Source organism: Hippocampus comes, unplaced genomic scaffold (genome assembly GCF_001891065.2).
Source record: "Hippocampus comes isolate QL1 unplaced genomic scaffold, H_comes_QL1_v1.1 scaffold151, whole genome shotgun sequence".
Taxonomy (NCBI): domain Eukaryota; kingdom Metazoa; phylum Chordata; class Actinopteri; order Syngnathiformes; family Syngnathidae; genus Hippocampus; species Hippocampus comes.
The window spans coordinates 1,390,386-1,417,826 of NW_017805591.1; the positions used below are offsets into that span (position 1 = coordinate 1,390,386).

Here is a 27,441-nt window from a genome sequence, read left to right on the forward strand (position 1 = left end):
AAGTGGTGCAGCACACTAAAGGGTCCGACTAGAATGTTAAGCCACGCACTTTGGTTCCACCTTTCGTGTCTGCAACTCTGCGCCACTGCGTAATCTACGTTCGGAGGGGGGGCCACAGGGGGGGCCAGAGTCAGTGCTACAGGGGCACTGGCCCCCGTTGGCCCCCCCCCAGAACCGCCACTGCCTTTTTATGATTTAGCGTTTGCTCAAATATCTTTCAACTGTGTTCTTTTAATGGGTATTGCGTGAGTGTGAGAGTGTGTGTGTACGTGTGTTTACTCCCCCCAGTTTCCTTTATAAGGGTGCAGGGGTAACAAAGAAGCGGTCCCTAGGGCTGCATCCGGCCCCCACTCGCCTATTTATGGCCTTTGGTCTGTTTCTCATTTTCGAAGATCAGACACTATCAAATGTTCTAACGGTAGTTGTATCGCTGAGTGAGCAGCCGATTCATCCATTGCATTTATTGTGTATGTGAGGCCGTGGGTGCAGGAGGTGGGCAAGTGTGATTCTGCAGGCATCGCCATGTCTTTTGGTTGCGTCAGCATGTGCAGATAAGGCCCCAGAGTCATTCGTTGTTCGGGGAAATATGTTCATCTCTATAGGTGATTCAGTCGTTATTACTCTCATGTTTACTTGATTCAAGTGTGCCATTTCACGTATTGCAGCCGGTGCGAGGACAGTTATGTCACTGTGACTGACTGAAAGCAGAGCGTCAGGCTCAGTCGCGCGGGCACCATATTGTACATTTCCTTTGCATGTGTGCGCCAATGACAAAGTGAGTGGTGACGGACAAGTTTACAATATTGTGCCTTGTGAAGCATTAGCCATTTCATTGTTGCACCATAACGCATTATTAGTTTTTTTTTTATGTGATGTTTATTCGTGAAAGCTTTGTGAAATGATCGCTTAGTCAGCTACAGTACTTCTACGACCTGAAGGGTTGCATTTTGTTTATGAATTTATGACGACATGGAAATGACATTGTTTTAGTTCTTTGTTTTGTTTAGTTGTTTGGGGTTTTTTATTTTTATTTTATGAATGCATTACAATTTGATAATAATATATTAACTTCATCCCATATTTGTTTAAGCTTTCAAATTTCAGCTTGGCATTCTTGCCCTTCTTCCTAATGAGTAGTTTGCATCTTCAACTGTAGCATCTGTGTTTTTGTTCATTTTCCTGATCTTCACTCCTGCCTCCTTTTTTTTTAAATTTACACTTAATTAGGAAGGTCAGTTGCTGCTTTTCAATGACGACCTGGCCAAGAGGCAGCATAGAAAGGTTGATGCTGTTGCACCAGACAGTTGTTTAGGTGGCTTTCTGTATCGCTCTCATTTTTTTTTTCTGTCATCATCGGGTGCTGTTTTCCTCGGTCTACCCATTTGATGTATATGACTACACTCATGGCTTCATTTTTCTTGAGGGTATTTTAAATGGTTGTATTGTTTCTGCCAGTGTTATTTCAAAGGCTCTTTTTTTTACCTCTTCTCTTTCAACGAGCTTGTCTTCTCTTTCACACAGTGAGAGCCGCCTGTTTTTTATGCTGGCTACGCCTCTAAATATCTCCACAAGAAAAGGTGGCTCGATCCAAAGAAAATATGGTGTAACTAAGTTGTGTATCCAGTTGTACTGTAAATACCTCAAGAATAAGCTGAAATGTTGATATCTTGTATCATGCTCATCTTGTGTTTGTCAGAACCAGTGGTGGCACACATGGACACACGAGGGGGTGGAAGACGGTCACCAAGTGCCCACTACACAGTGACCAACTTAATATCATCCGCAAGTGGAGATCTTGCATTTCTTCAGAAACATATTTTGCGCTCTTTGATTTCCTGCATCCACCACATACTGGAGACCATGCACCTCTGCTGCGCTGAATTTAAAATGAATGAGAGGAGCCATTTCCATTGGCCGCAGGGTAAGTTGGCTATGTTCACTTCCACAATGACGGAAACGCTCCTGTCTAACTGGCCCTGTCTCCTAAAAATACCCAAAAGAAAGAAATTTCCACCCGTGTGCAGTGTGCACACTCTCGCGTAACTGGGAAATGTGGATGTGTTCATAATAAACCCAACATATTAAAACTCATGATAAATAGTAGTTAGCACCCACCCTGACACAATTTAAAGTGCCATGAGCAACCCGGGTTCAGAAAATAAGTTCATCTGTTCTAGTAGGCTTTTCCTGGCATGTTTTTGCCTTCTTGGAGAAGCCTGAATGATTTGGTCTTTCACTGATTGGAATTTGGAACTTTCCATAATTCCATCCACCTTGACTAAGGCCCCAGTGACAGCGACAGAAAAACAGACTCGAAGCATGATGCTGCAACTACAAGTTATGTTGTTCTTTTGGTGATGCGCAGTGATGTGTTTGCACCAGAAACACCTTTTGGGAATCTGGCCAAAAAGCCAAAAAGTTCTAAATCGGTTTCATGACACATGTTACCACCTGTGTTTTGGAGAGTTCAAGTTTTAGCAAAATGTAGGCAGGCTTACATCTTGCCACCCCACCCCGTAACCCAGACAAACAGTTTGAAGAAGACGGGAGATTGCTGTCACATGTATCACACAGTGGGTTGCTGTCAGCCTCTTGGCAGCTTCCCTGACCAGTTTTACTTTCATCTTTTCATCCATTTTGGAGGGAGGTCCAGTTCTTGGTAATGTCCCTGTTTGCTCCACTTGACGACTGTATTGACTGGGAAACTCTTGTCTACCTTTCTTCTGACTGATACCATTGAACAGTAAGATCCCTACAATGCTGTGGAAGTTGTTTGTGGGCTTTGTTGATGTGTTGTGCTATAAAACGTGACTACACAAATGTCAGAAAGAATCTTCCGGCTGAACTTCATTAGAGGTCAATCAGAGGGACTTTAAATGGTGACGGATGTGCGCATTTAACATGACTTTAAATCTGACTGGTTAATTTACAGCCGCATCCCCAGTCATAAGAGGGTGTGTACATTTGTGCAAAAACATTACTTCAGTTGTTTATTTATTTCCCTCTCTAAAAGACTCAAGTTATTTTTCCAAGTGAGTGGTACAGGTCATAGGTCACACTGCTGGGAAACCTTTTGACATGATTCATCTTGTTCTCATGTGTTTTTGTTTATATCAAATAACATGGCATTTAAACATGCGTCTGTATAAATTGTATGTCCAATTTAAGTAGCATTTGTCATACAAGGAGAAGTGTACATGTAAATTCTGCCCATCCTTTCAAGACACATGATTAACACAGCGACAAACGAGAAAACGGGAGGATGCATTTCCTTGAATTTTGCAGCAAGCAGCCCTGACTGAAATGTGTAAACTACTGACCGAATCCATGCCTAATATGTCAAAAAGGGTGTGGTGTCTGAAAAAGTAAACAGAAAATATTTCAGTGTAATGCCTTTTTTGTTTGTTTGTTTAATTATTGCCAAGTAATTGCTATTTGCTTTAGCCAAATTCAGTTGATCAGTTGTGACAGACATGTGACCAACATTTGCCTCTTATTTAACCATCACTGATATACTTCTGTTGTGGTATCAACAGAACAATGCAATTCGAAAACTCACAAAACATTTTGGCATTCAATGACACTAGGCCTAACGTAAAGGCGTCTCAAAAATCGATGTTTTTCTGACTTTGCATTTCCTGATGTTTTTCGCTAAATTGTTGAAATTCAAGGCGATTCAAATTTAGAGGTTCCACTGTAGTCCACAAGTTGATCGGAGGGACCACCACAAGAAGTTTACAACTTAATGCCACAAAACAAAAGTAGCTCTGGTTTGGATCGTGTCTGTCATTTACCTTTTTGCTCCACTTCTATTTTATGCATTGGAAGAGAGAATGAAAAGGATGGGAGGGGGGAAAAAAGAGATTAATATGTATTAACTTCCATCGTTATGGTTACACATGGAGACACAGCTGACATATGGATAAGGATGGGTTGACCTAATTAGAGAAAACAGCAACATTTTAAAAATCCATTGCCATGGTCCTGTTGAAGGTGAAGATGTACATCAAGCACTGTACATAATTCATAAATACAAAAAAAAAAAAAAACAGTGTTGGGTGGATTAATGTTGAATCGCGCAGTTTTTCATGCTAATATCTTGATAGTAGTTAAGCATGTTAAATTTCAATAGTCTTGCCTGAAATGAAAATGAGTTGGATCAACTAACTATGAAAAACAGTGGTTGCAATTAAAACACAAACACATTTGTTGGTCATATTTGTGAAAACAGCCATTATTTCTTCACAGACTTCACTATATGCTACATATAATCTGTGCAAAAATATCAGCCATCTCGAGTCAAATCTTGTGCCTCTGTGTTCATACACAAGAAACCATCGCACCAGAGGAAAACACAACTAATCTGAGAGGGAAGCTGTGATTTATGAGGTGTCGATCATTTCTCACACAGTTACTGGCACCTACATCACAGCCAGACCCCTGCGGCATCCCAAAAAAGTAAAAGTTCAAATTTATAATATTTTCTGTTATAGTTACACTTTACAAATAAATGCTGGGATTATGTGAGGCTGCTACTCCTACTATTAATACGACAAAGGTCAAGCCATAATCACCGGTTTAACAATTATGACACATTGTGTTTGTTTGTTTGTTTGTTTGTTTGTTTGTTTGTTTTTTAAACTGTGAATTTCTCCTTTAAATTGCAATTAACAAGCCTAATTGTGTTCCAATTCACGACCTGACTGCAGACACAATGAAAAGAAAATCACTCCACCCATCAGTGTTCAGAAAAAAATATAGGTGCCACAAATGAACACAAATATAGACTGACAGCGCCATCTTAAAGAAAATTGTAAATTGGTGTCATTTCAATGCTGAGCTAAATGCCAGGGAAAATAGCTCACTCAGGAAGCAGGTGAGTGGAAATTCCTGGAAGGCATAATCAATCAATTACAAAATTATCATTTGTATTTGCCATCCATGTTAATCCATGCATTTTGCATTTTTAACTTGACAATTTCACGTGCGTGTGTGTGTGTGTGTGTGTGTGTGTGTGTGTGTGTGTTACCCCAGGAGATTCCAGAGAAGGAATATTAAAAACAAGTCTCGATATGTTCAATACATTTTGAATAGATCATCACGTGTGTGCTCATTTTGTGTCCACACTCTACAATAACAATGTGCTGATATTGCCTTTTAACTGTATCAATAAGAATCAAATATCAAATTGGATATTAACATGGATCGCAAGTATTGATTTACAATACATATCCTAAAAAAATCAGGTGAAAGTCTAGGTCAGACTGCAAACAATTATTTTTGCTGTACTATTCAGATGTTTTAGTTTTGACAAACAGTGATAGGATGTCAAATCAACTTGGGATGGACATTTGACTTTTTTCATTGATCAATCATGCAAGAAAGTAGCGATCAATTCATCTGTAACTCTGCCAGGAGGAGCTGCCGTTAATGTAGAAATGGTGTCAGCTGGCATCATGATAGTCGAATGCAAACTAGTTCATCCATCAAGTGCATTCCATTTTGCCTCATTTGCTTTAAGACAAAACTAATGAACAATCTGTTCCACAAAAATAAATAAATAAGTAGAGCAGACCAGTCAATTAATTATCTGATCTATCCCAAATATAAATCTCTTTGACAGAGCAAAAACTGGGATGAAAACGGTGACATTTGATTAAAAAAATAAATAAATAAAAAACTTACAATGATTATCTCAATGTCAAGTGCAACATTGCTTTGCATTGCTTGTTCATAAAATATAACTACTATAAGCATGGGGCAGTCTGTCAATACTTTTTTTTTTTTGGTATTACATTGCGGCATTATTTCAACGTAAATGCAGTTGCATTTCAGCTCACTGCATATGTAGTCTGACGTAGACTTTAAGAAATCCAAAGTCTCTTATCAACTCATCGAGAAACAAAACCTCTTCGTGTCAAAATATGAAACTGGAGGCATTCTCAAAAATCTGCAATTCCATCATATGCTCATACTTTGACGAAAGAATCGTTGAAGTTTATTTTGGAAGATGAGATATGTGGCTCACCTACCACTTCACATTTTGACATGGAGAGAAAGGCCTTAGTATTTGTCTTGGTACAAAATCAGTTGGCCGGGATCTCTCATTATTCAGGAGAAAACAGTGGTTCATAACCTAAAACACATACTACGATGTGGGAAGAGCAAAGCCAGCCAAATAACAGCGGTTGAAGTGTAAGAGGCCTCTTCGGCCACTTCAAACCAGGTTCAAAAGAGACAGAAAAATCTGAAAAGCGAAATACAGCAGATACATGACAGGAGAGCTTACAGGGTTAGTCTGAACTATATTGAGGAAATGACAAATCAGTGTGATCAGAAATCAGCGGACGGAAAGAGGGGATCTGGTTGCCATGGCGATTTCCTGCGGATTGGACAGGGGAAGGGAAGACAGTCAGTTACTTTTACTGAAGCAACAGTGAAAGACGAGGCACTCCCCTCCCACACCGAGCCCTCAATCCTAAACTGTTTCCACTAGCCACTGAAATCAAGAGAGTTATTTCTCCATATATCAACTTAAGAATACAGTCACATGATCGTAAAAATAACTTTCCCCAAGTATGAATTAAAATGAGCTATAATTATAAAGAATAGCTATACTAGAATTAAAAAAAAGAAACAAAAAATGTTGCATCTATATCATTTGGCTAATAACTCTCAATAAAATATGTGGTATTTAGGTCTTTAACAAGTGATACCAAACAGTGTTATAAGCAGTGAACGTCATAAAAGTCGATAGCAGTGCCACGCTTGCCATTTGAAAATTGCATGCCGAGTTCAGTTCTATGAACGATTTATCTCTGCTTTCATTTTGTCTGACTCAAGCAAGTACTAGAGCCAAATGAGAGGGTGACTCAGTGCCAGGTGAAGTAAAAATGTACGGAGGCAAGCGCTTCCTTGGCTGGAGGATAATGTTGCTGATGAGGGCACGCCATGAAAAAAAAACAAAATCATAAAGCAAAAGATGAAATGGTGGAAGCATGCTGCAAAGGCCACTTGCAAATTTGAGAAAAATCCCCAAATTGCTTGTGTGATCATGCAAATTTTCAATTCTCTTCAGGTGGCCACACCAAAAACAACCATTTCCAACATTTGTGCAGACCAACATTTCATCGGCGAAAGCTTTTGAGGGACTGTTGGTTCTAGAGCAGAAATGAGGGCACTGTCTGCAGGCCCGTTGTTGATCAGCTTAATGGGGATTTAATATGTTGTCTTGTAAATCAACTTCTCAAGTCTTGTATCCAAGCAAATCCAGGGAACCCTAAGCCTCTGAGCCACTGTAATGTTTTAATCACAAATCTCGATATTTGGCATGTGCTCTGCCTTGTCTGCAAACAGCAGAGAACTGTATGCTACTAGATCCCTTCTACGCCAACATCGTAGGATCTTTTACTTGGTCTCGGATCTAAATGCAGCAAATCATACTTGTCTTTGTCTAATCTGACAAAAAAAAAAAAAAGATCACTGCAACAAAAAGGCAATGGAATTTCTCAAATTAAACACAATTCAACTGACAGTGTGTTATTTCTGTTTTTCTACAAGAGGTTATCCAAAATAAAATGTGCAACTTTAATGATGAATATAAAAACTGGGATGTGTTAGAATAAATTCTCTTTCTCGTTACAGTTAAAAGTATTTTGATATCTTAAAATTAACGATGATATTTTTCCGACTTGTATGAGAGTTCTAAAAAAAAAAAAAAAAAAAGTTATGGTTCTTCTAAAGTCAATAAATATTTTAATACGGCATCAGACTGACCTTGTTTAATCCATTTATCTGAACAAATCGGGAGGAAAACCAGTGTCCCAGAACGGACTTTGTTCAACCTTAGTAGTTTCTCTCTAATGTACAAAAAATTTCAGATTAGTCATTAACTGATTCGGAAAAGCGTGAGACATGGTCGGTCCATTAAGGGCCAATCAGATTGACAAGCACCAAAAAAAAAAAAAAAAAAACTCAGAGCTGGTGTCTCACAGTGATGTAGAAATGTGGGGGGGGGGGAAAAAAAACATTTTCATTTCTTCTTCAAGTAAAGTAGTGCTCCTGTGAGTGTGTGTGTGTGTGCGCGTGTGTGTGTGCGTGTGTGTGTGCGCACTTGGGAGACAGAGGATTGGTTTGAGGAGAGCAACAAAACAAGTTACATTTTACAAAACACGAGTCGACTCGAGTGGGAAAAGCCAGGCGTGTGCGGATAGGTTGGGGGTGGTCACACTGGGAGCACATTAAACACTTACCGGGACAGTTGCGATAGGACACATTCTGTGTTCTTGCTCCTATTCTGGTTGGGCATGGACCTTTGAGAGGCAAACACATGGCGCTACAGACATGCACAGACTGCAACTGCTGAGAATGAAACGCTTCCTTCCTCTTTGGTTTCAACTTTGTCACGATATATCTCCGCCTTGGTTATTTAGAAGGGTGTCTTTGTCCACTTAGTAAGTAAGAAAGAGATTTAAGGAAATAGCGGGCGGAGGAGAGTGTGCCGTATGGCAAATCCCTTTGTGTCAGCAGAAGGTGGCACGGTACAGTACATGATCAATATGTGATAATGAGGCAAGTGAGGAGCGCCGTACATGTTTAGATGTCAACAGCTAGAACACAATACTCGTTATTGCTTACTCTTTTTAACAATAAGCCTTTCAAGCCTTGGAGAGGTTGACCTTTAAGTTGTCAAGGCGTACTCCGCCTAATGATGTTCACCGGTGCAACCTGAATCCACACTAATGGGCATATTTGACAGGTATACTCATAAAACATGAACAATGCTCGCCTTGTAGGATAAAGAGATATTTGCATTACAAAATGTGACTGATAGGAAGAATGAAGAGTCACCAAATATCATCTTCTCATCATTTCCCCTCAAATTATTCCAGTTCCACCTGATTAGCTTGTCTGGCAATTCATGTAAATTTCCGTCGTTAATCAGGTTGTAAAGGTTACTTGGGGGAATACTCCTCACAAACTGCAAATGAACATGGCAGCTCAAAGGACAAAAGGGGATTTTTAATGCAAAGGGCAATCTGAATTTTGTTTGGGATCTGAATGGCAATGAATATTTTACAACTAGAGAGGGAAAAAAAAAATGCTGACGATACCTCCTCGTCGGAAAGATTATCTTGCTGACTTATGAGTACAGCCGTTCTGTTCTCTTACATAATGAAACATCTGTTAGCATGCCTCCACACCTGTTTTATTGACGAATATTAAGCCATCAAGGTGAGCTGTGCTTTTGCCTGACAGACTTCTTCACGCTAGAGTAATGAAACACTCTCTTGCCATTATGGAGAGTCAGCATGACTTCTTCCACCTTCCCCTCTGTTCTGCTAACTCATAACCCGGCTCGTCGGACTGCTGAAAACACGGTGAGCACATCAATAATACAAGCGAGTACAGAGGAGATCCAAAATGTCTTACGGGTCATATATCATGAAAAGATCATGGCATGACACAGATGGAAGAAGAGCCAGAGGAAAAGGGCGCTGAAAGGCCGACAAAGACAGCGGACGATACGGACAAGGTGAGAGCAGGAAATGGGACGGTGATGTGTCATGAAGCTGAGAAAGAAAATAAGGACAAGAGCGCTGGCGTAGTGGTGGGGTGGAGGGTGACTTTACAATTCATGAACGTGGGGTGAGAGTGGGATCATACTTACTGTAGGGCACACACTCATACTGGACCTCCAGATACTTGTATGTCCCCGGACAGGGGTCTGGGAAAACATCTGAACCCGTGATCACGATACACTGCGTCCGATTGTTGCATCTGTGAAGACAAATACGGCATGTGAAGAATTAAGCAGCAAGTACGTACATCTCAAATGACAAACGACAATAAGCATTGAAACGTCAATTCTGTAGAAATATCACACGACCAGCAAAGGGCTTATTCGTTGGCACTCGGGTATAAAGTATTTGCAAATGCTACTTGAGTAAAAAAAAAAAAAAAAAAAAAAAAGGATCTTAACAGAATAGAATTTGGGCAGAAGTCAACTTTGTAGAATATTGCTTGGGTGAATGCCTTAAACTATCTTACGTTTGGTTATTTAATTATCAAAAGGAATGTTCTGATTTTAAAATCAATATTGGTATTCGAAAAAGCAACTCATTATTTTTGGATTCACTTGAAATGTATTTTTCATTTCTTTATGTAACTCAAGTTCAGTAGTTAAAGAACTGCGTTGCGTGTTGGCTCAAGAGAAAAGTTGGCCGGGCCATCACATGACACTGGCGTCTACTGGCCTCGAGCCGGAAGGAGCGACAGACAGAGAGAGAGAGAGAGAGAGAGAGAGAGAGAGAGAGAGAGAGAGAGAGAGAGAGAGAGAGAGAGACTTTTATGAAGGGATCAGGGAAAAATACCCCCCCCCCCAAAAAAAAATTAAAATAAGGCCCCTCTTAGGAATAAAACCATACGTCGGACTGGTTCCAGTCAATAACATGGTGATTGACAACGCGTAGGGGGCAAGATTGTACACCAGCTGGAAAAAAAAAAAAAAGTGAAGCAATGAAACCACTACACGAGCAATGAGTGTAAATTTTGGGGCATGTGTATGTTGGTATACACATTTTTACCTTTTTTGTAAGAGGGTGAGATGACGATAATTGCCTCACTAACCTCAGGAAGTCATATTTGGTACTGAGGGGATGCAAAATTCTATTGACAAAGTGAACATTCTCGATCAATAATTCTGCTCTGCTGATTTAGCAGGGACATAATTGTATCTTCTCCTGCACATCAATAAAAAAGTCTATTATAGGTTGCCTTGTATTGTGTTTTCCCCCCCATTTTACTGAGCTGCAGCAGCCATCACTGCTCTGTGTCCAAATGTTGATAATATAATATTAGGAAGTGTATTGGAACAGAAGTAAGTCGGTTATTGAGGAAACAGCAGATGCAACTGTATTTTTACAGGATGCATGAAGAATTATATATTTATGACAAGAAATGAAATTAAGTTTTTTTTTTGTTTTAATTTGGTTTCACTGCATTTCCACACCTTCCTGCATTTATTTGTGGCAAAAAAATTCAAATGGGCATATTGCTATTCTGGAGCCAATGTATAATATCACAAGATATAGTAGTACATTATTTCTTTTGTCTCTGCCCGCGCATGTGTGCACCTTTCACTTCATTATTGGATACCAGATCATATCACTAACTTTTATTATTGTTTTGTTGGGAAATGAGCAAATGTGTTTCATGAATTCATTTCATCCTCAATGTACTAAAAAAAGGTGCTTAATAAGCCACGACTGCACTGGCACTTGCTATATATACATTATATGGTCAATTTGACGACCCTGCCAGCTTTGCTCATGCCTAAGCATATCACACAGGAGCAATGTGAATTACGGTGTTTATCTGGCACATTCCAATGGGAGCCGGAAAATGGATATCTAGTTTACATTAGGCTTATGAAACAGAATGATAACCAAAAATAAAAATGGTGACAATAATGAGCCTTGCCGAGCCAGAGGCATTTGTATTAAACAAGAGAATATAAGCCAGAGGGACTGGGGGCGAGGGGCAAAAAAACACTTCCCATTTCTTGTGAAACAATGTTGACGTATGTGCTGATAGCCTTCTGATGTATTGGCCTCATTTTGGATCTTTGGAGCCAGGCGTCCGGATCTATGGGAGTGAGGGACTGTGCTTGTCTCATCTGTGAAATCTTGGGCTTCTCCTGAGACCAATTGAATAAGGCTTAATGACTTCTATGCATAGTTCTGGGCCTCCATTGGAGATCACGCATGTAATTGAAATTCTTAGCCTAAAAAGTTCACTATTTCAGCCTGCCAGGGCACAGGTCTCAAAGTGCACTCTAATTAAATACATGTACAGTGTTATTTCTGTGACTCTCTTTTGATTGTCTGACGTTATCTTCTAATTAACAACCGCATAATGAATAGAGGTGTTATTTATTTTTAATGAATATTTTGTAGTAGATGTTTGCTACATGTATGTACTTCTTGGTTTAATTTTTAGTATTGTTTCGGCAACAATTACACATTGCTCCTGGTGACCACGGCAGCCCCGTTTCAGGCCACCGTGGATAAAACAGGTTGGTCGTGATCCAACGCTAGGGCACGGAATGGGCAAACATGACAGGCAGTAACTGTCGTGGATGCCCAGTGAGATGTATGAGTGTCAAAACATTTGCCATGGCAGTCACTATGCGGATGACAAACCCAGTGGGCCGCAATAAAACGGAATGAAACCGGAGTAAACACAAGTAAACATGATGTAATCGGGTGTGTATCCAAACTTGAAGGTTTTGCTGAGTGTACTTTCCGTCAATTTCTGGCCCAGCGTCTCGGCTTCTCGGCAAGTTAAAAGCTGAGCGATACACGACGTAAAATCCAATCCATTTATCCTCACAAGGTGTGCTGGAGCCTAACCCAGCTGTCTTTAGGCAGTAGGCGGAGCACACTCCGAAGTGTTTGCCAGCCAATCGCAGGGCACACATTGACGAACAACCATCGACACTCACAATCACATCTAGGGCCAATTTGGAGTGTTCTATTAACCTGATATGCATTTTTGGAATGTGGGAGGAAACCGGATTACCCGGAGAAAACCCACGCAAGCACGTGAATAACATGCACCTCTGTACTATGAGGCGGATGTGCTAACCACTCACTACCATACCACAAAATAGATATACCGTATTTTCCACACTATAAGGCGCACCTAAAAGCATTCAATGTTCTCAAAAGCTGACAGTACGCTTTATAATCGGATGCACCTTATATATGGATCAATATTCTGTTATCTTGGACATAGTGCTTTAAATGTTCTGTAATGCGCTTTGTTAGAGGTGCAGCGGTTGCGAAAGCTCTGTTTAAATAAAGCTGTATTGTATTGTATTGTGCTGTATTGTATTGTATTCCCTTTAGTGTAATTCCTTCTAGTGAATGCATAACTCAACCGCAGCTTCTGTAGCTTCTATTCCATGCACCTTATACCTCAAAGCGCCTTGAAGTGTGGAAAATACGGTAATCAAATAAGTATTTTCAAACTAAGGTATGTCAAGAAGTAAACGGAAGAAAAACATATCAATGCAGGTGAAGATTAACACATCCATTCCACGAACGTTGGTTGACCTTAACGTGAAATGAGTCCAAAGGTTAAGCTTGCGGGACATCACAGGTTGAAACATAAATCAGGGTTGACCTTTCAAAATGGAGCTGTGACAAACTGAATTGAACAGAGCTGAATTGGAGTAAACATCGGTCAATTCATTCTTGATGTAAGCATATCTGAGCAAAGCTGCAAGAAAACCTATTAATCACTTTCACGTGCAGTTGCCATGCCCTATGATGGCTTCTACAGTGGTCATACTGTAGGTCGGTCACACTATTGTGACAGGTATAGAGTGCATGCTTCTCATAGGGAAGCTTTTAACCTAGTTTGTTGATGCATCTAAGTGTTTTTTGTTTGTTTTTCTTGCAATAATGTAACAAGGCATGTGTTTGAAATGTGTGGCCCTCAGCCTTCACACATTGATATTAAGAATTTTATTTTGCTCTGACTTTGTATTTTTTTCCGACTGAAAAGAAGGATTGCTTTCATGTAGTAGTGTACCAAATAAAGGTTATTTTTTTTTTGTATAACCGCACAAAATGATGTATAGTCATCATCATAGCATTCGACCTGTTTTTATATAAGGTGGATGTCAACATGAAGTGCGAAAAGTAGACTTAAATGCACAACTTTTCCTTTGTTAAAAAAATAAACCCAAATGGTCACTCTCATGGGACAATTTAAAGCAGTTCATTTGATTCATCTGCTGCTTCTCATGTGATGCAGCGATTTTGGATACGGATAAGATACACCTTAATCGGTGAATCTCAGATGAGTTTCTTTGCCTTTGCTCAATTTTCCATCCATCAAAAGTCTATAAGATCCTAAGAGGCCATTTGGAAGTCGCGAAGTAAGCAGCAATGAATAAAAAACATTGCAGTGCAGCAATATGAGAGAGCGGCTCAAGTGAGCACAGAAAATGAAACACAGAAAATGGCACAGCCTACTTCCTGGTGCTTGCCGTTTGAATTTCAATCAAATTACCGTCTCTTCAACTCAAAGTGACCTGTCTCGCTTCATTTCAACTGAAATGCTGAGGAGGTTGAAGGCATAATTATCAAAGCAGAGATCTTTCTCTCAAGGGGCTGTCCTGTTGATCGCAGCCAGGTCATTGAAAAATAAAACCATCTGTAGGACCACAGAATGGTAGCAAAAAACAATAGAAAAACAATTCATTGCAAGCAGGATATGGTATATGGTCAGACTTTTATATAAAGCTGTGGACAAATAATGTTGCAGGAAACAGCCTATTAGAATATTAACCATTAGCATCCTTCTTCCAACAAAGGCTTGACTTGATATTCCGGAAAAATGCCACTACCGTCATGTGCTTATCTTTTGATTTAGTAATAATGAGCACATTAGTGATGTGTTCTTATTGGCATTAGAAATTTACCTCATAAGAATCCCTGCAAAAGAAGCAGGAGCAGTTTCATGGCCCATGGACTTTAGTGCGCCCCTCCGCAACAGACCAGCTGCATGTGGATCTTTATGAAATGTTTAGCTGCTGTGCTTTAAATAAAACTCTCGCCGTGCATACGCGGGAGACAAACAAGGCACTGCGCTGTCAGACAGCAAAAATGGAGCTCCTTGGAGAGCCGTGCAAGCACCACTGTCACTGATAAAAATAGTGTGAACACTATCATTTTGGCTTCACAACTTACTGACATAGATTGACGAGAGTAAAAAGAAAACATTGATGATTAAACCTTGGATTTGTTGTGCTGGGTTCCCAGACTTTTTTGTACCTCCAGTGTGCAGGTTTGTTTACAAAAGTATCCTATCATTAAATATATCAGTATAATTAAAAGACACATACTTCATTGTTGTATGTTCCTTTTCATGATAACTCTTAATGATTTTCATGTCAGTCCAGGGCGTGTTGGTCTCCCCCACACTAGTGAGTTTCACCTCGTCCATTAGAGCGCTATCAGCATTGATCAGTTATGTGAATGATTCACTCCTTGCAAACATGATGACCTGCTGGCATGGTGTGACTGGGCTGTGTTACAGTGCAGTGATCAATGCCCTTGCTATTGAATACTTGCAGTGAAGCTCATTCGTAAAAAAAAAAAAAAAAAAATCTATCAATGTAAAACTATTCACACAGATCCGTTCTGCTAGATTCACCTTCCATATTGTGTGTGGCAAGAATGTACCGTATTTTCCGGACTCTAAGTGGCTCCTGAGTGTAAGTCGCACCAGCCACAAAATGCATAATAAAGAACAAAAAAAACATACGTAAGTCGCACTGGCGTATAAGTCGCATTTTGGGGGGGAAATTTATGTGATAAAATCCAACACCAAGAACAGACATGTCATCTGTAAAGGCACATAAAAATAAAACAACGGGCTGAATAAGAGTACGATATGCTAATGTTACATGACGCATAAACAATGAACTGAGAATGTGCCCGGTAACTGTAGCATAATGATCACGCTAACAAGTTTACCAAACCATCAGTGTCACTCCAAATCACTAAATTCAATGAAATCTTCATCCTCAGTATCACTTTTAAGCAACTCTGCCAACTTCGGAGGTAGAAGAGGCGGTGCTTCCTCTTCTACTTCGCTGACGTCAGAGTGATCGTAGGTTGTTTTTTTTTGTCAATGTGGAAAGCATCAACACAGGCCGAGAGCCCCCTCTTGCGGTTTAATGTAAAAATAACATGTCAAATGATAGAATGTGTTAATTATTTCACACATAAATCGCTCCAGAGTATAAGTCGCACCCTCGGCCAAACTATGAAAAAAACTGCGACTTATAGTCCGGAAAATACGGTATTTAGGATTTATGACCTTTAATACTCTGCAGAACTTTCATATCCACACATCTCTAAAACGTATCTGCAGAGCCGTTTAGAGATGAGACGCTAAAGATATCTTCCCATTTCTTATGGGAACTTGTCTTGCCCTAATTGTGTTCTCATCATCTGATTAGAGGTGATTAGATTTCCCCATCCTTGTACTGGGACTCTTGTAAGAGTTGCAGGGAGAGATATTTCAAAGGAACCAGTGGGACTCAATTCAGACCTGTCTTTAGGCTCTGTTCACACTCATCAGGCTTGGGTCATTTTCAAACAAACTCCAGTGTGATTGCTCTGGTGAAGTGTGAAAACGACCATGCGAATCTGTGTGGGTAGCATGCAAGCGAACTCTGGTATGGTTCACTTCATGTCATCCCAGTGCAGAGTGAACACGAAACGTAATTGAAAACACACCATTGTGCATTGTTGCTCAAACGTTAAAGGTTTTATCTCAATCTCATTTTGCCGGGTACCAGAATTCACAAAAAAAATATATAATGCATTTAAACTGCAAATGGAGTGTATACATGTGCTCTCCTCGGTTCAAAGAGCTCACTTATTGATGCAAAGAATGGAAATGGCTCATTCACTATTCATCCATCCATTTTCTAATCCGCTTATCCTAACAAGGCTCGCGGGTGTGCTGGAGCCTATCCCAGCTGTCTTAGGGTGCTAGGCGGGGTACACCCTGAACTGGTTGCCAGCCAATCGCAGGGCACACAGAGATGTCACAATCACACTGAGAGACAATTTAGAGGGTTCCATTAACCTGCCATGCATAATTTTGGAATGTAGGAGAAAACCGGAGTACCCGGAGAAAACCCACGCAGGTGCAGGAAGAACATGCAAACGCTACACAGGAAGGCCGGAGCTGGAATCGAACCCTGCACCTCTGCACTGTGAGGCGGATGTGCGAACCAGTCGACCACCGGGCCTCCGATCATTCACTATTGTGGAATGAAAAGCAACTGTTGCTCAAGGAAATGAGGCTAAATTTGCAATCTTCTATTGTGAGATGGAGCGTGCATCCCCGAACGCAATTTTCTATTTTTTAAGATCATTTTATTTCAATAATGGACGTGCGGTGTTAAAGATTGTTATCAACTGCTCACACCAACACTTCTTTCAAATAGTCAATCCGTAAATATACACACTATTTTAATAATATTACTAATCATAACAATACTCAAAGTAAGGCCCAGCTTTGCATATACCATATTAATTATTTTAAATGGTACCCTCGTGCAGCATATGCGAGGGTTGCGTCGAGATTATCAGGCACCTGAGTCCACTAATTGCTTGCAGGTGAATGTTCTAATTGAGCCACAGCAGTCCTAAGGCTATTTTCATTAAATCATTGCGCTCATGAAGGCAGTATGCCGACCAATATGAGCAGCCAAATAATTTATCAATCATGACCAAGCCTCATTCCAGTTCTCCTCACTTCCCCAATGTTTTAGTGTGGAATGTGGATACATGAACACAGATTTCCACACAGGTGCAAATCCTCTGCTGCCTGATTGAATTAATACGTAAAGATGAGTATTTTTCATAATGCATGGTTGAAAATATTCTACACTGCGACCTTGCGGCAAGGATTCAATTTTCAATCTGTTGCTTATTTGTCGTTATTCCCTTGGTTCATTACACTTGACATTTTAGGTTATGTGTCAACCAACCAATTAATCAAAATTCAGTTGTGGATCTCACTGGGCTGTTTTAATAATGGTTACGTTTCTGCATTGCTGTCACCAACGCTGCTTTTAGATCCCATGCATTGGATTAAGAAAAAAAAGAATGTAATGAATAACAGCAAAGACTCTTCACTGATGAAATATCTTGCAAGAGCTTGCACACGCTCAAGTCATGTCTGAAATGTGATATTGATGGAATTTAGTGCCATTGATTTTTGGGCAATGTACTGGGATTTGATAAGAAGTTCTCTGAGGTTCTTTCTGCAGTTTCCCAAAAGAGAATAAACTTGGAAATCGTGCAGTGGGACTTAAACACTGAAAATAACTTGAACATTACTAAGGCCTCTGGCACTCTCAGAAGTGCATACAACCTGATCCAGTCTTTTAAAGGTACGGGCCGAAAATACTGTTCCACTTTTGTTTCACAGGCAACTCCTGCTGGGCAGTATTTGTGCTTGCGTGTTTGCCATTTTCTTGTGCAGAGCGGGGTTGAGCTTTGCGTAATGTGCAGGGCCACAAGCAGAGAGCAGACAGGCTATACCCTTTCAAGACAGACAATGTGAGTCAGCTATTTGACTTCATCAAACAGGACTTGACAATAAGCCTCTTGCATATGAGGGCTCTGCTGTTTTATTTCAGTGTTTTGCGTCTTTTTCATTTCCCAAAGCGGCTGACCAAAGTTGCTGACGTTGTTTTACCATCCAGTCCCTCTCAGTGGCATTCATATGCCATTCTATCCATTGCGCTTTGCCTCTGATGGCATCCAAGTGTGACAACTGCGCTTATGTTTGAGGGCTCACATTTACAGCGATGGCAAAGGAACCCGACTGGAGGAGCATGTGAACGTATGTGAAGTCTTCCACAGTCAGTCATCTGCTTTGCACATCCACAATATGGAGAGCCTCGCCAAAACACAGAGAGGAAGTGAATAGTTGGCGTTCTCTGGTGTATCTATGCCGAGGTTGTGCTGAAGGCTTTCAAGTTCTTTCACGGATAACTTATTCAGTCATGCTTACTGCGACGGGACACAGTCATGCTAGAAACAAATAAACAACCTCTCCAAACTTAATTTGGTTGAACAAAATATTACTAGGTCTCAATAAAAGCTGCAGTGGATTGAAATAATTAAACTGGGCTTCAAACTATTATTTATTATTGCAGGATTTCAGTTAAATAATTGAGTGTGAGCTTGTCTGTGGAACTTTTTGCATGTTTTTTCCCCCTTTCTATTTAGATCATTGAGAGCGATCTCAAAAATGTTTGACAAATAGTTTCCCAGCCAGGTGAGCCTAATTAAAAGGAAATTGCTTCAGGAGGTTGTCACGCATTGTAAACCGAGTCACGGTTCTCATGTCGTACTGGTATGTAGAATGACCTTTCTGCTGATGAAAATGTGAAATCGTCCAATAACTTGCCAAAGGAATGCAAACACTTCAAGAACACATCACCGCTGTAATGCTACACAACGCCCTCTCCAAAATAGGTGGACTTTCTGACTGACCATTATCTTTCAAAGAATAACCATCACTTTTGAAGTCAAATAAATTATTTGCAAGACAACGCGTTATCCCACATTGTTTTTAAACATTTAGCTGCTATTTGTCTAGGGGGTTTAAAGATGTGGCCACCATCGTCCCCTGATCGAAACCCTATCGAGAACCCGCGGAGCATCTTGAAAAGGAAGATCCGTCACACTTACCATAGCTTTAAACAAATTAAAATTTATTAAAACAAACCTTTTATCTACATTGTAAACAAAATAATGGCAAGCATAAAAAGTACAACAAAAAAAATAACTCACATATTGTAGTGCCTTGGTAAATGCATATGCCTTTAAGAGGCGGGGCCTGATAAGGTGGTGTATGACATTGAGTGAGGGTTGTGGCCACCCGCAGCGTCTGTGTGAGTGTGTTCATTACGTTTGTGTTTTACTCTTTTCCTGGTGTTTAATATGCGACTGCAAACTTTATTGGCCCCCCCCTTTTTTTTCCCCAGATGCAAGGACAAGTATACTGTAAACGAACACGACATAGCGGAGGCGCAAACGATGGGCCGCAATATAAAAGTCCATATCCCACTGAGTGGCGAAGTTTTGGGAGTGTTTGCGAACGTAGTGAATGATGATTTTTCGTCAGGGTTCATTCAAGTTCGCAAGCCTTCGCACTGACGTTTGCCAGACATTCGCAAACAGTTTTAACGGCCGCAAACCGTTTTTCTTGTTGCCCGCTTGCCGCTCAGTGGGACACGGGCTGAATGTGCAAAGGCTATTAAGAAAAAGAATAACTGCATTTGTGTAATTATGTAACATTAATTGTGAGGACTAATGTATATTCATAATCATCATCAGCTGTCACTTTGGGCTTTGCCTCAATATGTTGTATTTGCAAAATTTTCCTTGCATGTTCTTGCTGTTGGGATAGGACTGGCTTTTTTTATTTTTGCCCGCACAGTACAGCGAAACTGAGTTAATCTATTTTTGATGGAGTCGATCAATCGTCAGGCAAGCATGTTAAAGGTTTTCCTCCAAAGGCGAGAGAAGCTGTGGGAGTTTCAAAAAAAAAAGGGAAGCCAAAAGGGGCAAAACACAAAACAGAAACATTTGACAGCAATCCACTCTGGATTGCTGTGGGGTGGATTCCACATAAACATTTAACACAGAGTGTAAGGAGCAAGTTTACCTCTGTGACATGATCTTGTATGCTTCCGGAAGATAGCAGTTGATGTTCTCCATCTGAAAAGGGTCGGCGTCGCAGATCTTGTCATCTGTTCGCCCGTAGTTGGCGCTTTCGATTGTTATGACATCACTTCCTGGACAGCGCAGATCGATGGGGTAACCCTCACAAGACAGCTCTCTCCGTACTAAGCCAAATGGCAGGGCAGCCCGACTGAACCCTGAGGGAGTGGAAAGAGAGCTTTATCAGCGGGAATCAATGTGGAGCGGGAGGGACCGACATTGAGAAACACCATACAATATGGAAGAGATGGATGTGAACAAAGAAAACATCTTTGAACCATTTATTTGTTTTCTGATGAAATGTATAGGCTAAAAAGTCATACGACTTCCTCCAGTACGGTCAATGAGCAAATACATACAAAGAGCACAACAGCACAGCTTTAGAATTTAGTTTTTTTTTTTTTTCAACACAGTGTCTGATAGCTGTCGGATGTCCTTTGTTTCAGTGAAATACAAAAAAACTTGCATTTTTCAAAGAAATAAATAAATAAAATTAAAAATAAAGACTGAATTAAACTGTATGCAAATGCATTTAATTTGCTTTGCAGGAAGGAGTATCACAACAGTATGAAGGTAGTTGTAAGAGTATGGGCGGGGAGTTAACAAAAATCCAAATCAATATCAAGCAATAAAAAGCCCAGCTGAAAAGGAACATGAAAAAAGCAAGCGATCCCAAATACAGAACATTTTTAGTTACTCATGCCATGTCGTCAAGTATTACAGCTCACTGATATAAAGCTTAACCAAATTGCCAGCTGCTCCTCTATTCAAAACCACAAGCAGCACTGAATCATAATATCCCATTTTGGAGCATCTGTTACCTTTTTGGGTCCCTTAAATGCCAGTGTGCCAGCTATATTCGAGAGCTGTAGGCTCTCGACTGAGGTTTTTGTGGCTGGATTACTTGCCCTTATTTTGCTGTATTTCATTGGCACCTGTACAAATGAGGCCAATCCATACTTGCATTTGCTTGTGTTTACAACACACTTTTTGTGGCAGCAGTTGCCTTAACTACTGAATTTAGGACTGCTAAAACTGCTTGGAATGGCTCCGTTTATTTTACCCTATTGGCTACTTCATCAATCTGTCATGCTCTTGTTTCTGTTTGTCTCCAGTAGGTGGCATATGCTTCGTTACCAACTGCCTTTAAAGACTGCCATGCCAACAGCAGGTTGTCGGATTATCCAGCCTTGCTTACGGCTATGTGTCCAAGTGATTAAATTGTCTTGCCGCTCTCAATTTTTGCCTTATAGTTTTGTCATGTAGTTCATATTGTTTCTCCTAAGTATTTTTTCATGACTGTGTAGTCTCGGTTTTGTATTCTCGTGTTTTGGATTCTCTTGTCCGTTTAGTTGACAAGCAATTTATGTTTTCTCATTCCTTGCTTTTTGCAAGTGCTTTTGGGTTGTTCGGCATTCTCCTGGTTCTTTGTTACCAGCATCCAGAGTTGTACTTTGTCAGGCTTGAGTTTTGTTAATGAACCTTGTTTGTACCTAGATGTTATCCTTGTCTACGTTTGTGGGATCCACCACTTTCCGGATTGTTCAATTAAGTGCAAATACAATTATCTTTGTCTGATTAAATGCTATACTATAATGGGAGGGGATTAAGCTGATGAATTGTGGCCCTCACCCGAAAATGCTACCGTGGTCTTTTACAAAGGAAGATAAATGTCACTTGATATAACCTGATCCTCCATTTGTGCACCAATCAGGTGAAAGCTCTTCTTCTAAAGGTGCTTAGTGTAGTGTAGAGCTCAGAGTAAACAAAGGATAGATTTGTATGGAGGGGGGCAGCTGCCACAGCCTTGCTAACCTCTGTATAAGACTTCATTTGTTTTGGGGCATCCAATCAAGGAAGGATCTTTTCTTCCTCTTCTGGCTCTCTCTGAAGGAAATCTTGTGTAATGCGACCCAAAGCTATGAACCATTGATACAATTCAGAAATATTTCCTTTTTTTTTTTTTTTTATAACCCCTATTCTCACCTGAGTCAATCAAGAAACACTTCAGGTGTACATGTTGGCTCGTGACAAGCTCATGTGATGGGGTGGAAAAGTGAAAACAAGGCATGTTAGGAACAGCTGTTGACAGCCAATCTTGACTTGACACCAGCATGGTTAAAAGCAAACGGCGAACTGTGTAAAAGTAATGTACAACATCAGTCAATGCCACATTGCCACATCTTATACACAAACACTAACCGAAATGATGCCATCATGTTTGCTTCTAACTCTATCACGATGTAAGGGCTTGACTTGAAAGATTGGTTTTTTTTTTGTTTTGTTTTGTTTTTTTACCCAGTGAATATGCATGCACTGTACTGTATGGGTGTTGCATGTCCTACTTTCTCTTACTGTCTCTAATTTCTCTTTGTGGTCATTCGGTGCAAGTCATTAAGGCTTTTATTTTGCACATGTGCAGGAACCTTTGAGATAGATCTCAAGCTTGGCAGCCAAACCCACTGGTGCACGGTGTGAAGCGATTGCTGGTAAAATACTTAAGTCACTGGAGAGCCTTTGAAAATTCTGTTTCTGGTTTTATTATTTCAGACTGATGTAGTCATTGTTCATAAGTAGGAAAACAGACTGGAGCTACACACTGACACCTATGAGCGGTATACTGCTTTCACTCATGTATTCCGGGAATGATGATGTATTTCCGACCACGCAGATGACAGGCCCTGTAATAATGCTTGATTATTGAGTCAAAATCCAGACATCGGATGAAATGGTATGTCCCAGAAATGCACTTAATTCTTCAACTGTCTCATTGCATCATTGTCCAGAAATTGCTCTCCATTGATCAGACCCATTGCTGTACTACTTTCCCAGCCTACTGTCAGATGGTACATGTGCGATAGCGAAAATCCAGCGGACCAGGAACTCACAATAAAACTAGCATGGCACTCAGTTGTGTGCAGAACAATTTGAATCAAATCTGAGGCTTCCTTGGACCACGGTGAGCAACATCAGACATTCACATAACCATGTATCACACGTGTCCAAAAGCTGAGAAGATAAGTCACCTAATTATGTCATTAAAAAAATTCTAACCATATATGAAAAAAAATCAAGTTGTATATGAAATGAAGAGTGACACAAGAGACACTTTTCATCAGCAATATGTGAGCACAAAAAATGGTAGAAATGGTCAACTATATTAAATGTTACAAAATGTTATTACTCATTACTGTTAAAGTCTTGAAGTACTACACATGTTAGACAAAAATCATCAAGGATGTTAAGAACTTTTACCTATCCCGGTAAATATGAGAATTTACTCAAACTCACACTCTTTAGACGATGCTGAACATTAATATTCAGTCTTTGGTGGTACATATTAGAAAGCTAACGTACAGTGTTAGATCACTGTAATAGATTTTAAAATCAGGACGAAGTGGCTTATATAAGATAATTCACATTTTGTCTTGTTGTTTGCCTCGGGCATTGAAATGACTAGCTATGGCCCTGCACTGAGGCATCCAAGTGTGTTCATTCGCTCTTGCGCATTGATGACACGAGACAGTGCTGAGCTCCAAGAATTCAAGTGAATTGCACCGCACGTTGGCCATCGACACTTCAGAGGTATGTCGCGGTAGTATGCTCCTATTGTGCAAAGAAATTCTCACTCAAGCACCTGGGTTCTTTTCCCTGGTTGGCTGTGATGGGACTGGTGAAGTGATGAGTGGATAGCACAAATGCTGAACAATGTGCGTCTATGATTCACATGTCCAACACATTGCAACCGTTTCAGTTTGTTGTCGAGCTGCAATTTCACCCGTGTGGTTTTGTTTTTTTTATTATTTTTTTTTAATGTAAATATCCTGAACAAAAAGCATGACAGGCGTAACGGTTAGCGTATCCTGCAACTGTCACCATGGAAATTAACAAGCCACAATTCAACAGTAGGCATATAATTAACAGAGACCAAGCCCTCTGCAGCAGTAACGTTATATTACGTACATCAATATTACTGTAGAGAAGCCACATTGAGGATCCAGGACTCGGTCAAATTAACCAAGTGAGCATCAAGTCTGTGTGACATTTCAGTCACAGAGGGTGCCATGCTTTCACCATTTTCTGTCTTTTTTTGACTCATTGTCTTTTGCGCTCCGTCAACCACATGTGCCAAATCAACTATTCAATTTCTTTGTATGACTCAAATATGAAAACGCAAAATGCCTAAACAGCTCAGGTTAGGTTTTCATTTTTATATATAGAGAGAGATATATTTCTCTCTCTCTCTCTCTCTCTCTCTCTCTCTCTCTCTCTCTCTATATATATATATATATATATATATATATATATATACATATATATATATCTGCCATTTATATGAAATACTTTCATTATGCAACTGAACCATTACAGTAAGAAGTATTTTGCACAAGGAATCATAAACAATTATGCTGGTCAATGATATGAAAAAGATTTGCTCTCTGTATTTTGACAGTAAGTAAGGAAGGAACGTCGTTATAGTGTAGTTGATGTTCAACTTTTGGAATTTCAGTATGAATTTACAGTGACTTGTCTGGTGTTTAGAGGCATTTTAAGGGGGGAAAACGTTTCTAAAAAAAGAAATACTGACAAAAAGTAACATTAAATTCTGTTTTCATATTCTGCTCCTCCTCTTCCTCCTCTTCACGAGAAGGTATCACCCTTATACCTCTTGCACATGTCCGTCACTATTGTTTTGAGACTGCACAGCAGCAAACGGAAACGCTGACAGAAAAGTGATGCCTATCAGTCAAATCTAATTATATGCAAGTATTAAACCGCAAAAAGCTAATGCATATTCAGTAGCATATTAGGTAGAAAGCACAGTGCTGTGACCATGGCAACATGGTGGATCAGAGAGATAACCGGCCAGATCCTTATCGCGGACTTGTCGACATGTTTCCTAATCAGGCATTCTGTTCAATCCATCCATCCACTTGAAAAGCATTTGAGTCTCTCTCCATCAGCCGGAGACAGGTGACAAATTAAAGGAAGAGAAAACACCACGTAGGTACATGTAAACAACAGCTACAATGTGCCTCGGAATTCAATTGGGATGAGTTCCCGCCTTCCTTTCTCATATGGTGTTGATGGTGACTCGGTTAGAAACCCACAAAACATATTCTCTTGGGTGTGAACATGTATTGTCATATTTATGTGTTGTGTGGACCAAGCATCATAATCAATCATTACATTTTATACAGTAATAAATGTACTGAGGGGGAAAAAAACAAAACAAACGTATTTCTCCAAATCATTGTGGCCGGAAGAGGAAGTGTCCCCAATTTGTTCGAAAACATGCATGAATCGATCATCTATCAAAATGTACAAAATGATTCTGTCTTGGCGGAGGTCTACTCTCTTCTGAGTACCTTGGTAGTTTACGACGGGACAACTCAACCTTTCGACATCTGCTTATCGTACATGTTGTTATAACATGCTGGTAAATGACTTCGATTGGTGCAAAGGACCTCTATTTCCATGGGTTATAGCACTTTATTACACCAATGAGGAGCCTCTATTTAAAGCTTCCTAGGCTGGCATTTATTACCGTGTGTAACCTTTGCAATGACATTAGGCTGATCCAGAATAGGCATCTTAGGAACTGTGAGAATTTCCCATATGCAAGACAAAGCCATTATGCACAGTCTCTTTAGTGCAATCATATAATAATGATTTTTTTTTTTTTTTTTTTTTTTGCAGATGAGCCAAATCAATTGGAAAGTGACCATCTGGTAGGATATGAGTGTCACTGAAGCAGGGGTAATGAGCAAAGTACCTCTGCATTTCATAGGAATAGGGAGCCATTAGAGTCTTCATCAGCCATGTAGAAACCTTAAACCTTGTACTTGCAGAGAACAAGTCATTACTTCATATACCAAGGACAATCAGAACATACTAAAGACTGCCCCCCCCCCCCTATATAAAAACTCTGGAACAGTAAAGTGCCAAATTCTTCTGCGGCTAAAGTAAAAATGGCTCAAAACAATTGCTTTAGCGGTTATTTGAATGAAAATGAAGTTTTGGAGCCTGGAAACACAAATATCTGCAAATGGGTCTCAAAGAGGAAGTTTTAGAAAACAATGCAGTAGTGTGAATATGCGGAAAACACAGACATTGTTATTCGCGGTGGAGAGTGTGGGAGCTAAAAGTTTCTTGATAAAGTAGTGATGCTTGGCATAACAGTGATCGTGTTTAAAAATTGTCTTAATTTCTTAAAAATATATATAGAAAAGAAAACCAAACTATTCAGCCTCTTATTCTGACTTCCTTCTTGCCAGTGAGCTTTTCTTATTAAAATGACCCTTTGTAACTTGAGTAACCCATGCTTCTAGACGGAGACCAGGGGCTGCGGCTGATCAAAAGGCCTATTGAGCCCCTTACCATTGCCATCACTGTGACCAGAACACAAAGGTCTTCAGATTACTTTGATGGGAAACCAGATAATCTTTCAGTCCAGAGTGTGACACAGACGCCGCCGATGCTTGTCGTCTACAGTTAGCGTAGCTCTTTGATATCCTTTCTGATGGGCATTAAACAGCTGCTTTTAATAGAGCAGGCATCTCTCTTCGGCCAGCTATTATTTGGCTCACTTGAGCATACAAGGTCTCTGCTTGGGTTGGATTTGAGGTGAAAGAATTGTCTGACCCACAACATTAGTGAGGGAACGACAGGAAACACAGCTTGAGACCTGCAAGTTCTGCCACCCCAGGCCTTTCTCTGTGGTACAAAGTACAAGTAAAGGACACCCACTAGGGGAAAGAAAACTTAAAGTTAAGGTTCTTCCCACAGAGCTGACTCTATAATCCACAGATATCCTTTACAACAGAAGTTAGGTCCACCCAGTGGTGAAGAAACAAAATATTTCATGTCACTCGCAAACAGCAGGATATGAGGTGGGCAATTGTCGAGGAAGAATTCTTACTTGGGTGTGAAACGGATATCCTTGACATTCTTTTTGGACTATTTATTGTGTGTCGGAGGAAGGACAAGCACTATCTAGAATGATATTGTTTGTTCAGAATTTTTCAGCTTCGTGCCATTGCTTCATAATTTTGAAAAAATATCTTCGTTTGCGATAGATGAGGCTTACTTTTACCAGCCATAGGAC

At 40.1% G+C, this 27,441-nt stretch overlaps 1 protein-coding gene across 41 annotated transcripts in view; it reads right to left on the bottom strand.

The window, feature by feature from the left end:
* Window positions 1-27,441, bottom strand: part of adgrl2a (adhesion G protein-coupled receptor L2a) — a 111,438-nt gene that overhangs the window by 47,327 nt on the left and 36,670 nt on the right. For 31 of the 41 annotated variants that reach the window (XM_019880310.1, XM_019880304.1, XM_019880303.1 and 28 more), the window contains exons 3-6: window positions 20,278-20,491; window positions 9,671-9,780; window positions 8,253-8,312; window positions 3,795-3,809 (exon numbers count right to left, since the gene is read on the bottom strand). In XM_019880310.1, the coding sequence (XP_019735869.1) occupies window positions 3,795-3,809; window positions 8,253-8,312; window positions 9,671-9,780; window positions 20,278-20,491 (399 nt within the window). The remainder of the gene's footprint in view (window positions 1-3,794; window positions 3,810-8,252; window positions 8,313-9,670; window positions 9,781-20,277; window positions 20,492-27,441) is intronic. The other 10 variants (XM_019880335.1, XM_019880306.1, XM_019880334.1 and 7 more) reach the window with 2 other exon arrangements.